Source organism: Tachysurus fulvidraco, chromosome 1, assembly GCF_022655615.1.
Source record: "Tachysurus fulvidraco isolate hzauxx_2018 chromosome 1, HZAU_PFXX_2.0, whole genome shotgun sequence".
NCBI lineage: Eukaryota > Metazoa > Chordata > Actinopteri > Siluriformes > Bagridae > Tachysurus > Tachysurus fulvidraco.
The window spans coordinates 39,292,100-39,307,018 of NC_062518.1; the positions used below are offsets into that span (position 1 = coordinate 39,292,100).

Here is a 14,919-nt window from a genome sequence, read left to right on the forward strand (position 1 = left end):
GTAGAATGCTTTGTAGTTTTTTCAGGAGAACAGATACAGACATTGAACTCATCCAACCAAATAATTATACTTGCACAGGACGAATACTTGTCCTGAAAAGAGACGAGTGAATATACTCTGGCACTGCTCCAGAACATGGGTACGACTGGGTTGCCACCCCAGCAGATGGCTCCCCGCTCCAGTGTATCATAGAGGGAAACCCGGATCAACAGGCAACAGTGCTTTACTAGGGACATATTGTGTAAGAGATAAACCATTAATCATCTTGTTGCCAGTGTCACATAATTCCCTGGCTATGCGCTATACAGCCTTTTTAAATGTGCATTTATTTTAGGCTAAGCTGAAGAAACCTAATTTATTTGGCATTTTAGTATGCTGAAACTAAGTAAGCTATGATTAGTTATGTAGCACATAATCAGCAAACATAAAGTTGTATTAGAAACAGGATACAAGACACAATCATGTATTTTTTTTTACAAACTTCTGTTGTAATACCTACATAAGGATTCAAGTTAGTCATTTCAAAGGCCATGTAAACTTTGTTATTGCCACTTGCCAATATTTGGAAAAAAAAAAAAAAAAATATATATATATATATATATATATATATATATATATATATCTGTGTGTGTGTGTGTGTGTGTGTGTGTGTGTGTGTGTGTGTGTGTGTGTGTGTGTGTGTGTGTGTTTATTTATTTATAATTTACCAGAATTGCAAATAGTAGAAAAAATTTGCAAAGGGACAAGTGCGGATAAATATATGTACAACAATAAATAAAGTTATGGTGATTAGTATGTACATAAGAATAGTATGTGCATAGGAATATGTTCCAGTTATACAGACAGTAAAATCTGTCCAAAAATATATATATGTTGTGAAAATTTTTGCTTTATGTACATTGTATGTACAACAGTAACCAAGAAATATACAGTGTATGTGTTATGTATAACTATTGGGTTATAAAGCCATTTGAGCTTATGCTATGAGCTTATACTTATACTTTTTACTATACTGAGTGTCTGTTAACTGAATGTGGAGCTGGGATGAGGAGACACGAAATAAATCCCATAGCCAAAACATTATTCTGTTAAAGCTATGTTTTACACATAGGATCTTTACCTAAAAATATTATTCCAGACCTACAGCCAACCAGTAATTGGCAACCAGTAACTCAAGTACTGTATATATCTTGCAACCACATAGCATGATTTTCTCTATGAACCTAAAATCTCTACATCTATTTGTCATCACTCATTTTGATATCATTTAGGCACTCCTAGGCATTCCAGAAAAGAAGCTCAAGATAAATTTACGACATATAACTTAGTAATACTATAATGCAAAGCTTTTAGTAGACTGACCCAATATTTTATTGCTACTTGGTTGTGTAATTTTGCAATTTAATGACTTCTTTGCCACTGTTTTGTAAGCATAATGAGATCTATTTAATATATACAGATGTATCAATAATGAAAAGAAACACCAGTATTTCTGTGATGTATTGGGAGGCAGTTTGCAGGCATGGTAATTATAAATATTATAAAAAATTATCAGGTTGTTATCCCTTGCTTGTACTAGAACAAATGTTTACTATTTGTCATGTCTGAGAAACTAACCATAAACGTCATCCAACTGGTGAGCCAAGGTCTGCTGTGTGCTTTTGTTCAGTTTATCCAGTCCAGACAGTATCTAATATAGCTGTAATGTCTGTAAAGACAGCTCACATAGTAAATTAGTAACAAAATGTGAACCAAAAACAAAGATGATTGTCTGAAATATACTGGAATTCAATTTAATTCAGAAAACAAGAAAGAGTTGTAGACAAGTGGACAAAGTCCTGCACGACGTTAGGGGGTTATGCATGGCATCTGATTCTCAAAGCAAATATCTGGACAATATGCCTTTCATGCTAATATTTTCTCTGTGCAAAAAAGTTTTTTTTTTAAAGTAAGTATATTCATTTTACCCAGAGATAACTAATGCAAGTGTACATATATCAATAGCTTCTAAATGGTACGTATATCAATAGCTTTTAAAAGCTCCAGATATCCCTATTTATATTTGTTTTTAAACCCAAGTGGACAGTGCATGACTGTTTTTAAAAATCCTGTATGCACAGTTTTAGTCTTGTTTGTATCTAAACACTATAATTTTCAAGCAAATTTCTTGGTTCTTCTTCTTTTTTTTTTTTTTTGCAAAAATATCAACAAATTTGTAGCCTATGCTTAACATTTATGAACAGTTACTAAGGATGATTAAATGAATGCTGTATGTTCATGTTAATTTCTGTTTTATAACTTGCTCCCACATTAAGTAAAATACCTTTCACAGCATTTTAGTCTTTGTTGTCTGTAGGATCCTGAAGCACCTTTCTAGAGTATAGATGCACTGTGAACCACTGGGATCATGCTATTAGGGTTATATTTATATAATTGCATTGTATAATGATTTAGTTTAGTTGCTAGCACAAATTCATGAATGTGTGGCTTATCTTGGCACTCATAATTGAAATTCCCATTCCTAAAGGAAATGAGTACTGTATTGGATCTGAATAAATGTGCTCACACAGTACATGTGAACAGGCCTGTGGTGTCATTCTCTAGACAGTGTGTAATTCCATTACCTGATTGGATCAAGCAGAATTGAAACCTGCTAATCCAGAAGATTCATTCAGCAATGGAATTTCCCAGAATGAGTTTTACATGTAATATTCTGACCAGGCACACAGGATCAACACACTGGCCTCTCTATGCACATTATAAACTTGTGAATTATACGGTATCAATACTGTCTGCAGATTGCCATGTTGTTAATTTTGTTTGGTTCTTTTTCATAGACTTGTGGTAGCTCAACAGTAAAATATCTTTGTTTATGATTGAAGTTCTATGAATTTGAATCTTGGTATTGCCGGACAGTGAAGATCTTAACCCCCACTTCATGGGAACCATCATACATACTCACATTTGGACAGTGGTGTGAAATGTTAAATACAATTGCTGTGGCTCATACAGTATGGCTTGTCTCAGACATTATCCTGTAGTGCAAAAATGCCATCTGCTCAATCACAGCCCCCAAATTGTAAGCCCAAAATTACTTTATCTAAACATCAACTTTTCAAGTCACAGTGCTGAAGAGCCAAACCATATTAGTACAGTAAGTGTGGTGCACAGGACTAATAATAGTCCAAGTGCTTTTGCATTTAGGCAGCTTATCGTGCCATATCTCCCAGCCCTTCGTTAAGACAGAGTTGACCCTTGGCTGAACCTGCTTTAACATGCCTCTCAGTAATACTAGGGGCTGGGGCTAAGGATCAGGCCATGATCAGGGTGAGAAGTTGAGTGGTAGGAGAAGGAGTGGGGTGAGGATACATAATGAAGATCCATAACAAATTAATGGGAAGTTTCTGTGGCATAAGATTAACATAGAAATGAGCGTTTAATTAAAAAACTGAAAAAGTAGGAATAACATAGTTTCATTCTTAAAGACCACCCTAAGTTGTGGCCTGTTACTAACCACAAAATTCTTATAGTGTGATATGGAAATTATGCTAAATGTATAAACAGGTGGTGGATGTAAAATAGTTTAATCATTAGTACATACAGTAGTAACAAACTGTGCAACTAATTGGGAGCTCTGTCATGAGACATAACCGGTAGTATATCAATACCTACTTCCTGAAGACAATGCATTGTATTTTCCTGACCTACATTTTCTACAAGGTGACAATGGGTGGAGGCACCCCCCTAAAAACTAGGATGCATCAAGTTGTTTCACACAATAACAAGGTGTTGAGAGACCTTTACAATGGGTCACAGAATGGTCAAGGAATCAGAATGTAGACTTTCACCATTTACTCTATAAGATTAATTCTCCAGGTTTATATGTATATTCAATGCTTATTTTGTGCACACAAACATGCCAGATATGATTTATGAGCTTGAACATCACACTTGATGGTTAAATTTAGTTCCAATATTTTCTGTTGTATTTTCATACAAAATACAATGCTGTTGCTAAGTGTAAAGATCATTTGTATATTCAGAATTGTGTCATGATATAGTCATTCTACAGGAAATTGTGATATACATTTATGTGTTTCTGGCGATAGAGGAAATCCAGGTCATGCAGATCTCACTTTTGTAATCTCTGCCCCAGGGCTGAACCCTGGATCTCATTAAAAAGGATTTCATTCCAATAGTGTAGATATATGATAGAGATTTGCACTGTCTATCATCATTTTCCTGATGGTTCCTCTTGGGTCTGGCTCTATGTTCCTCTTGGGTCTGCTAAGTTCCACCCACTTCAAAGTCTACTAGAGATGAATGGTACGCAGGGGGAGTGGCCAGAAAAAGCTAATGAAGATTAGTATTTGTGTTTGTCTTGCAGAAAACATAGAATGCACTAAAATAACTGAAAAGGATGTATGTATTTAATTTCACAGAGCCCTCTTAAGATCCTTATCTGAAATATACACTTGTATTCCAGACCCAAAGAATATGTTTGTATTTAGATTAAGACTGTGGCAACAGCATGCTTGTGGGATCACTACCAATCTCATTATCCAGGCACTAATAGCCGAGCTGAGGCCATGATCTCACTTCTCCTGCCTGCTTGATTTTCTGTGGATCCCCACTGGACTATCTGTTCAGCTACTTATTTTTCACAGAGGTTCATTTTTTATGTATTGGACTGATTTATTGGACTATTTAGTGCAAATACAAAAAAAAAAGTAATTATATGTGTGTTTTAGTTATGACGTACACATAAATGCACACATGGTGATTTGTATGCTGCTTTGTGGCTTCATGTGTTAATTAAATGTACATATGTATCTTAATTTTAAGTGGTGAAATCTGCTGTTGCTTTGCTCCACAGACTAGTATTGTTGTGCATTGCTCGATTCAGTATTCCTATTTTACTTCCCACAATAATTAATTTTATTATTGGAGGACAATGCAAAATAGCATGACTGCCCTTGCTCTTCTAATTTTGGTCAGGAAAAATTTAAATTCAATCTAATCTGAATGCATTTTTGGCTGATTTTTTCTCTATTTCTAAAGGTCAACTGCTGCAACACACTACACAAAAAAGAAAATTAGTGAATAGTGAACAATAGCAGAAAATAGTTTAGCTCTTCTAATCATCTTTCTGTCTCAGGCATTCAGACACACTTTCAGGTAGTCACTAGGTACATGTAGGAGTATGCTGAAATTAATTTTCAGTAATGTATATGTCTTCAATTGTTGATTTATGATGAACTCTGGATTTAGACTATTATTGTATGAGTTCAATCAATTTCTGTGTATTCCCCAGGTGAAAGTCTGGTTCCAGAACCGACGTACCAAGCAGAAGAAAGACCAGACCAAAGACTCAGACAAGCGCTCTTCATCCACCTCTGAGTCACTGGCCACATGTAACATTCTGCGTCTGCTTGAGCAAGGGCGCTTGCTGTCAGTGCCTGCACCTCCTCCAAACCCACTGCTTGCACCGCCACATGCTGCAAATGGCTCACTCCTTGGAGGGCCATCTGTGTCTTCCTCTCCCGGGGTAAGCAGTACAGTCACATCTCCAGCAATTGTGGCTAGTAGTGCGGGAACTTTTGGCCTATCGCTTTCCTCACTCGGTGCTACGCCGCCCTCACCGAGGCTTGGGGTAGCACCCCCATCCCTTTTTTCCATGCCACTTATGAGTGGTGCTCATCATGAACTCACAACAAGTTATGGATGTGGATCATCAGCTTTTGAGCCCTATACAAGGACAGAGAGAAAAGATGGAGACTTGGGAGCAAAGAAGACAGTATCCTAAAGACTTGAATCACTTTCTAGACAACTAAGGAATGCCCCACATTTACCAAAGGGTGCAATTTTGTCTCTTTTTCAGCTATAGTGGAGGTTATAGATGAAGGAGCTGATTTTTGAAATTAAACAAATATGGAGAGATTTAACCTCCATATTATATTCCTTCATCTCCTAAATTTCCAAGCTGTGCTGATCATTTTTGCCACACTAAGATAATGAAAAAAAAAAGACTGCAGCTTCTGCTTTCCATTAAGCATGAATTTAATTGTCCACTTCTGCATCCTGTATTTAAGTGCCATCTTCTTTACAGATGCTCATAGTTTTCTTTCATATCTCTCTCTCTCTCTCTCTCTCTCTCTCTCTCTCTCTCTCTCTCTCTCTCTCTCTCTCTCTCTCTCTCTCTCTCTCTCTCTCTCTCTCTCGTGTGTGTACATTGCAAACAGCCTCAGGCTTAGATTTTGTCTGTATTAGAAAGACATCACTATTTCTAATGCTACGTTATGTGAAAGGCAAATACTGCTTTACAGATACTGTATCCAAATGTGTTTTAAAAAAGACAAATGAATGATCATATCACTATGTTTGGACCTGTGGTACTTTTTAAGCTGCTCTTAACTGGTATTGTAATTAGGGGTAAGTTTATCATCAATGTTTAGTTTACTCTTGGGCATGCATGTAAGGGTGGGATTGTGAGAAACACACAATAATAATGCCAAATTGTTGTGCTTTCTTATGTGTAAATCTTTCCCCAGTTTTGTATAATTTAAAGATGGTCGTTCACTGAGGAACATATTAGTAAATATTAACGGCATATTATTATTACTGATAATTAAGTCATGTAAAACTAAAAAATTATGTTCTTTTATTATGTTTAAAAATTAAGTTATGAATTAGATCTCAAATGCATGAGAAAGCAGTTCAAGTTCATGCAGAGATAATATGTCTTTAATTGTTTTGCACCATGATCATAAATGATTGTGTAGCATCATAGATTCTGCAAGGATAAATCTTATGTGTCATTTCCCATACTTCTTCTAATTAGCCACTTATTTCCAAATGTCCAAAAGTACTATGTAGGATGTATGTTTGTTTAATCAGACTACAAGTTATATGTCTTACTTGTCTATTATTGTGCAATGTGCAGTGATAATTTATTGACTGAACAGATCTAAATCATTTCATTCACATATGCACACATTCTCAAACAATATCTGTTTATTAACAAAGCACATGGAAGGCATGAAAGCATTGTTTAACTTAATTGATAGTAAAATCTGATGGGTCAAAAATGCAACTCTTAGCAGTCTGTTCATTTTATTTCTTGTTATGTTCTCTTCAGTTCTCCTAAATCAGTGAAAGGAAAGACTAAGGTTAGTCCTAGTTTTGTTTCTCCACTACATGATTTGGAACTGCTTTCTTTAGATGTTTACACTGGTTTGACCGGTTTCTGAACCTAGAGCTTGCATCGTGACTTTAATTGTCATAGTGACTGATAAAGCAGTGGAATAAACCTCAGGAAGAGTCATCAAACTCTTTGTCATTAGTTCCATATATTTTAAGGTTTTAAGGCCTTAGGTAGCACCTCATTCATTGCCATGAAATCTAAGCACTTTATTTTCATATATTTAATTCTTAACACTTTTCTGTTCACTCCCAGATAAAATGAAGTAGTACCCAGACACCTTCAGTGTTTTTTGTCCCATGTATCTCTTATTTTCTGTGTCTGGAAAGCCAGAGCTTTCACTGAGGTTAAGAAATCAAAAATTGTTGTGTGTCGCAAACAGGTAATGTCAGATTGAGCTGCAGGATTAGAATATATACAGCCAGAATAAATCAATGTTTTCTGTTATTTATCAAAAGCTCATGGTCACACTACTGCTACCATGAACCTTAGAAAATGTCATGGCCATTGTAGGCAATATTTTATTGTTCCTGTTCATTTAAACACTGAATCAGTGTTGGTTGTTTTTTTTTAATCATTACTGGACTTCCCTATTCAATGTTATAATTTGTTTAGGGTACTGAGACGAGAGCTCTTTGTCTGAGAAATTTTGACCCTTGTAAATAAAGTAAATCTATTGAGGCTATTGCCCTTTTACCCCTGTTATCCTGTGTGCACCATATGGGTTTCCATACTTTTGTGGAACTGCTGATCTTTTTGAATAATCAGTATTGAAAATGTACTGAATTGTTTCTTTTACCAAGCAAAGGATTGTTTTGACACTCAGATACCCAAATGTATTGCATTTTAAGCAGAAAATTAATTAGTTTGTACTGTCATGCATTTGAGCAGGTGTATGTGGATGAAAGAGAAGCATTATAAACCTGAAACAAAGTGAAATGGTTAAAAACAAAAATTAATATTAAAGTGCTAAATTCCTCACTAAATCTTCTAAATGTAACCATCTACTCATTTGTTTTAAACATTAAATGTAGTTCTTACAACATAAATTACACTGTGAAATATCTGGCAAAGCTGAAGAACAAAGTAACAAGGTAAAAGAGATTTCTAACTTTCCATGGTATTTTGATTGTAATATAAACTCTTACTGGTTTTACGTTTGAGAAACAAGGTTATGTGAATCAGTGTTCTTGTTCTTATACAAGCCATAAACCATTTTTTGACAGTAAATCTTTATGTAATCATGTCAATACATATGTGGCACTTATAGGAACTCTTTTTTAAACAAATTTGAAAAAATATTAACATTAAACATATGTAAATATTCCATTTGAGTCTTTGCACAGTATTTTCATGTTGGTATTGTGTCATATTACAGTAAAAAACAAAAAAGTAATGTTGGAAAAAAGCCCTTTATAAAATGCTTTACATTTGTTTGTCACATTAACAGTTTGCACTTATTTAAAAAGAAATACATTTTTGTGTGTTTTTGGTGAAGGAGCAATTTTAATGCTCAGGCTATGGAAGCCAAAATATTGTATAATATGTATTTTTATTCATATGAATATAAATATATGTCTATGTAATTAATTTTTGAGTATGTCTCATTTCATTTACGTCTTTACATTTAACATACAATGTTTTTTTTTTATTTGCCATACAGGAGACATTATTTACTCATCGAATAATACCTTGTATTAATTCCAAAGACTTAATGAAAGTAACTTACAGCTGAGAAAAAATATATATACGGACAGAGCTGAGTAATTCAGAGTCTTGCTCAAGACAGAGTGATTTCAGAATGATTCTCCAGCAATAGTCGGATTTTAACTCCTCTCTATCTACTAGCACAATATCCTAACTTCTGAAGCAACATTTAACCCTAGTACTTATGTATCACATATTCATAAAAGGATCATGAATGTATTTGTTGCATGTGAGAAAATCACAAGGTTACCACCATTTATGAATGTCCATTTTATTAACAAGAAAGTCATTTAATTATTTTGCAGAATATGGTTCACAACATGTAGTGAGCCTCAGTAGTGTCTGAAAAGCTAGCTGTGTATGTGTGGGTGAAATAATAATAATAATAAGTGTGAAACAAAACATATATTAATAACGTCTTTTTCAAAAATAAACTTTTTTTTCTTGTTTTGTGAAAATGGGCAAACCAGTTTCAGTAATAATAATAATAATAATAATAATAATAATAATAATAATAATAATAATAATAATAATAATAATAATAAATATTGTTGTTATTATTATTGGTTCAATATGTCCTGTTGCATGCATTACAGATGCAGTAGGCAATAATTTCGAGCAGTAAATTATGAGCAGAAAAATAATGAATGTAACATGGACTTCTTTTCCAGCTAAGGTAAAATCACAACTTGTAAAAAGAACCTCTCATAAATTGTATTAATTATTTACCAGTCCAGCCTTCAGTTTGTCTATAGCAATTCTGTGGAAACATAAAATTCTTTTATGTCCTGTAAGGGGGCAACTATTTTATTCTTCAAGAAAATTCAGGCCCAAATGTCCACAATATGTTTAACCACATGGATTGGTGCCCTCCTTCCTCTTGGAGCTGCACTCTCTTTCTGAAGCTTGCTGAGACAATCAACTCCAGGGTGCCAATTAAAATGATTGGCATCTTTTCTTCAACAGAGTGTATGGATGGGGAGAGTGAGCACTAAATGGGTGGCCTGGTGATTTGTGTAGAGCAGCTGAGGATAGGGGTTCAGAACCCGACAGCTGTGTCACAAATAAAGGTAGGCAACACCTTTACTTAAGAGATGTTCTGTGTTATGCTATACATGTAACCAAGATAAAATTATTGGAGAGAATGTTGGAATTATTCAACATAATGTGCAGTTAATATGAAATGAATAATTAAATAATTGAAGTCCTACAGAATATAGTTATGCAAAGTTTTCTTTTTAGGTTTTTATTTTTAAAAAATAATTAATTTCAACAATACATTTATACCCTTTTCTCTTCTATGACTCCGTAAAGCAGGGGAATATTCAGAGACTACAGAAAAGTGAAAAATATTTTTAATTAGATTGAAACTTGTATGCTCCATTTTCTCTTTTTTTCTTGTTTTGGTTAAAGTAATCAGTGTTAAGCCTGTTGTGTTAGGTCTGGTTCTGGCCTCCACAGCTTATGCCATGCATCACTGTACTGCTCTCCTCCCTCCCTTTTTTCCTACCTCCTTCTCTTTTCTTCATCCATCCGCTCTCTCCCTAGTCCCTGTTCAGTGACCCTGCAGGAGGCCTCTTCACTAATTAGGGTCACTAATTGGGGGGTGGTGGGGCTGGAAGACCCCTCTACACCTGCACAAATCATGTGACCCACTGTGAGGTGCATTGGGCCATAGATCATCCACTGGGGACGCCAGAATGGGGAGAGGAATTGGATCAGCTGTGAGGCCAACAGGATTAGTGCAAGAGAAACAGGGAGGACAAGGGGGACGTCTCCGAGGTGCATGCGCCAAAGGTGGGCTTAGTTCAAATTTGTCCCCCTTGGGGACTAATTGCAGGCTGACCCCTAGGGTTTATCAGCTTCCTAGCATGGTCCACTTTTCTCAGCCAGGGCGCGATTAAGCCTGCTTGTTTTGACATGCTTCACACAATCTACTGACTTGAACATTAAGGAATCATTTGACATTCCTGGGAGAGAACCTGAAATGAGAACTCCTACAGAAAAGGGAAAGAGGTAAAAGAAAAGTAGGAAAAGTACAACAGTTTAGCATTCATGTGAATTTTAGGCAAGCAATTAATCAATTTTATAAAATAATAAGTATATGCATTCTACTAGATAAAAACATGTTCTGTTTTTTATTCTACATGATGGAACAAGTAAGACAGATGGTCGTAGAACAACCTCAAGAACCTCTCCTCTTACTCTGATTCATTATTCACTATTTTTTGACTATGTTTGCAGTTGTATGACGTCCTGATGATGAAACTGTGTTTTGTTATTATAAGAGAAAACATAGCAGACAAGCCTGAAAGCTTTATTTCCTTTTTTTCTTTATGCCATCTCCTCAGGCCCTTCATACCCAAATGGATTTTCATAAAGGAAGATAAAGAAGTGTGAGTTGAGGACAGGGACTAGACAAGTGTTTCATTAAATGGATTTTGGTATGATGTAAAGTGGGATTCAAAAACAAAGAGACCACTAGACTGAAAATAAGAAAATAGGAATTTGTAGGGTTTTATTAAATAATTACTCCAAAATAATTTAAAATAAAAAATAGGAATTATTAAATAATTAATTATTATAATTAATATAATCTCCATCACAGAGACAAGACAGAAATATTCTGAGCTATAGCCCTAAATAAGAATTACACAAATAGGATTATAGCCTCATGAAAAGAATTTCTAAATTAAATGACACACTCTAAAAACAATGTTTTGGAAAATGTCACTATTATTTTTTTTTTCAATTGTACACAAAATGCAGTAAAATTATGGACATTTTCTGTAAAGAAACATCCCAAATGTTAGTTACATATTATGTGAATATTTTTACAATTAATTTTTGAGAATATTTTTTTAGATGGAAAATAATTATCTGCATTTGAACCTGACAAAACATACAGTAGATTTTTGGCCATACTAACAATTTAACATTTTTCTTTGCAATTTTAAAGTAAATCTTATTCATTTTATATTTCAGTATACAGTACTTTTACATTCAAACTCTGAAATTCTGCATACAAATTTAGCAAAAAAATATTTTTGCAGGTGTGTGAGAGAAAAATACATTCAGGCAGGTTACAGTGAAGCATTTCAAAACAGGAAAAGCAGTACATGGAGAAAAAAGTTAGAAAGTACTTGAATGTATCCTAGCATGTACTGTGTTAAGATAGTACATCACTAAAACACGCACACACACTCAAACTCAGTGCATTTGAACCTCAATAATATTAACCAAGAAACACACTCACTTTATGTCGCAATCAAGCAAAATCCCGGTGTAGAATTCCTATCAGGAATGCTATGATGATGATTATTACTCTAATAATACTAAAAGACAAGTCCATCATTAGTTAGTATCAACTTCAGTATATAAGTCATGATATTTGTCCATTTTAACAACTTTGAAAATATTACTTTTTAAGGGCTTTTCAGAGAATATTAGCCATTTATTTGTTTGTTTGTTTGTTTGTTTGTTTGTTTGTTTGCTTGTTTGCTTGTTTGCTTGTTTGTTTACTGTTTATAAAAAGTATACAACAGATGCACCAAGGATACAGCTGATTACTGTTAATTTGGAGGAGGACTGTTCTTTATCTTCTATGATGCTCAGTCATTTATGGTACAGATTGACCTAATATGCTGAATAATTAATAGATTAATAAAATAATAAATAGTTTATTCTGGGAGTCTCTGAAGATCTGTTTACAGTTACTAAATTTACAGTGAAAATTAAAATAGTTCACAGAAAATGTATCTTACAATATTGAGCATGTGTTAACAGTTAATTGAAGGTGTTTGATTCTAATGATTTATTATTATTATTATTTACTACCTGTTATTAGTAATTAGATATATTATTAGTATTTACTACCTGTAAAATAACTGTGTTTCTCTGTAGAACCTAAGGTGCTTGATTGAAATAGTCAGGGAAATACCTGTAAATTTACTGTTTCTCTGCTGTTCTCTGTTTCTATTGTTTTTGTACTTTATTTAAATTATAACATTTTACTTTTATTTTACAGTTGTTGTTTTACAAACACTAATGCCACTAGTTTTTTTACAGTTTATTTTTCTGAACATTTTTCATTATTCATAATTCAAAAATTGAGCTATATTGAATATTGTATAAATTACCCATAAAATATTAAATATTGGGTGTAACACCCTCAGTTACCCCAGACTTGAATAGAATATATAAATAGGATTGAAAATGATATAATATTTAATAGCATATAATCTGTATCCTTTTGTGTATTTCTCCATATTAATCTAAAGGTTGCAATTGGATGCAACTTTCCATATATGCATACATATATTCAACACTGGTGACTAAAAAGGCAAATGTTTGATTAGAATCAAACACCCAAAGATAAATTTAACTTCTGCCAGAGAATCAAGAGACTTCAGGAGTGACTTAAAATGAATGTAATTTACAAAGCAGCTGATATTTACAGAGCATGAACAATTTCCTAGGTCTTTTTTGGGTCTGTTCTTAATGTTTTTTATAGGCCCTTGTATTATTGACATTACTATTTAAACTATATATGAGGGTTGAAATATTAGTTTGATGTCTTCATCTTATACGTAAGACATGTCCTTTATCAATAAGACTGTTTTCCCTTTGTTAATAATATGAACATTAAACAGTAAAAACAGGGAAATAAAGATTTCTCATTTCACAATTTCTCATTTTCTCATCATTCACTGTTGTCTCCGTGTATGTCTTACAGTAAATTTCTGATTTTAACTTTTTAGTCATGAACCCTTGTGTTCTATTATAATGATTGCACATTGAATTATAATGAAAATAAAAGATAAACAGAAAATGCCAGCTAAGCCAGCATGTTGTGTCGATGGCCTCTTCCTTTTCATTGTGACTCTGATGTGAGGACTTGAATGAGGTGTGTAGCCAGACATTCTCTGTATAAAAACTAACATATTTCCCGCCTAAATCCACCTACTCACTGCTAGACCTATTGACCCCAATTTTCACTTCCAATTTTATACCCCCACCCAAGGACAACTTGGTCTTTATGCCTTTTGCTTTTGTGCCATGTACCAGCACTCCCACACACTAACTGTGAATGTGTTTTGTTTCTCCTCATATCTGTTCAGAATCAATTACCCTCCATGTCCCTGCGGACTCCTTTGCTCTCCTTTCTAGGAGGAAGAAATACTGTGAACTCCTGGATTTGTAAATCATAGACACTGAAATATCATCTTGATGTTTGTACCTTGCATGTTGTTCTTTGGTCTGGTCTGGTCTAGTTTATGGTCATGATGTCTTGTATGCAAAGTTGATTTGGATGTATGTGCCTGAACAGTAAAATAAACAGTGGTACAACCATAGAAAGCCTTAAATTTAAAGGACACACACACAGGTCACAGGTTGTCATTCAGTATTTTCCATTCAAGAGTGATTTTATATTGCATATTACCTGTTACTTGTGATTAAATATATTAATGATAACGTGAAAATTAATACATGCACACGCACACACACACACACACACACACACACACACTCACACACACACACACACACACACACACACACACACACACACACACACACACACACACACACACACACACTGAAATGAGAATTCAGAGATACATGCATTCATCAACACATTTACACAACCATACACAGCCATGCATAAATGTGTGTATTATGATCAAATATATGTGGGAACAAACTAACTTAGAAATAAAATAGCAAGGGGAAGAGGGAGAAACTGAGGCACTGTTTAATAAAGAGACATACTGAAGCATCGGGTACAACTAAGGCCCAGAAGAAGAGGGCGGGTTGGGGAATACTCTCTGTTAAACAAATGTGTGAACAAAAGCCTGCTCAAACTGTCAGGCCTGAGGTCTGGGGTGTTTACAGCTTCTGTATCTATAACCAACAAATCAAGCCTTCCTCCTTTCTTCCACCCCTCAGCCACCTCTCTTTATTAGAAACAGTAAATTAGGGCCCCATCCATCTGGGTTTTAGCACCAATT

At 34.4% G+C, this 14,919-nt stretch overlaps 1 protein-coding gene across 1 annotated transcript in view; it reads left to right on the forward strand.

The window, feature by feature from the left end:
* vax2 (ventral anterior homeobox 2) overlaps positions 1-8,653 on the forward strand; it is a 17,505-nt gene extending 8,852 nt beyond the window's left edge. The window contains exon 3 of the mRNA XM_027178262.2: positions 5,315-8,653. Coding sequence (XP_027034063.1) covers positions 5,315-5,806 — 492 coding nt within the window. The 3' untranslated portion in view covers positions 5,807-8,653. The remainder of the gene's footprint in view (positions 1-5,314) is intronic.
* Positions 8,654-14,919: the final 6,266 nt, after the last annotated feature.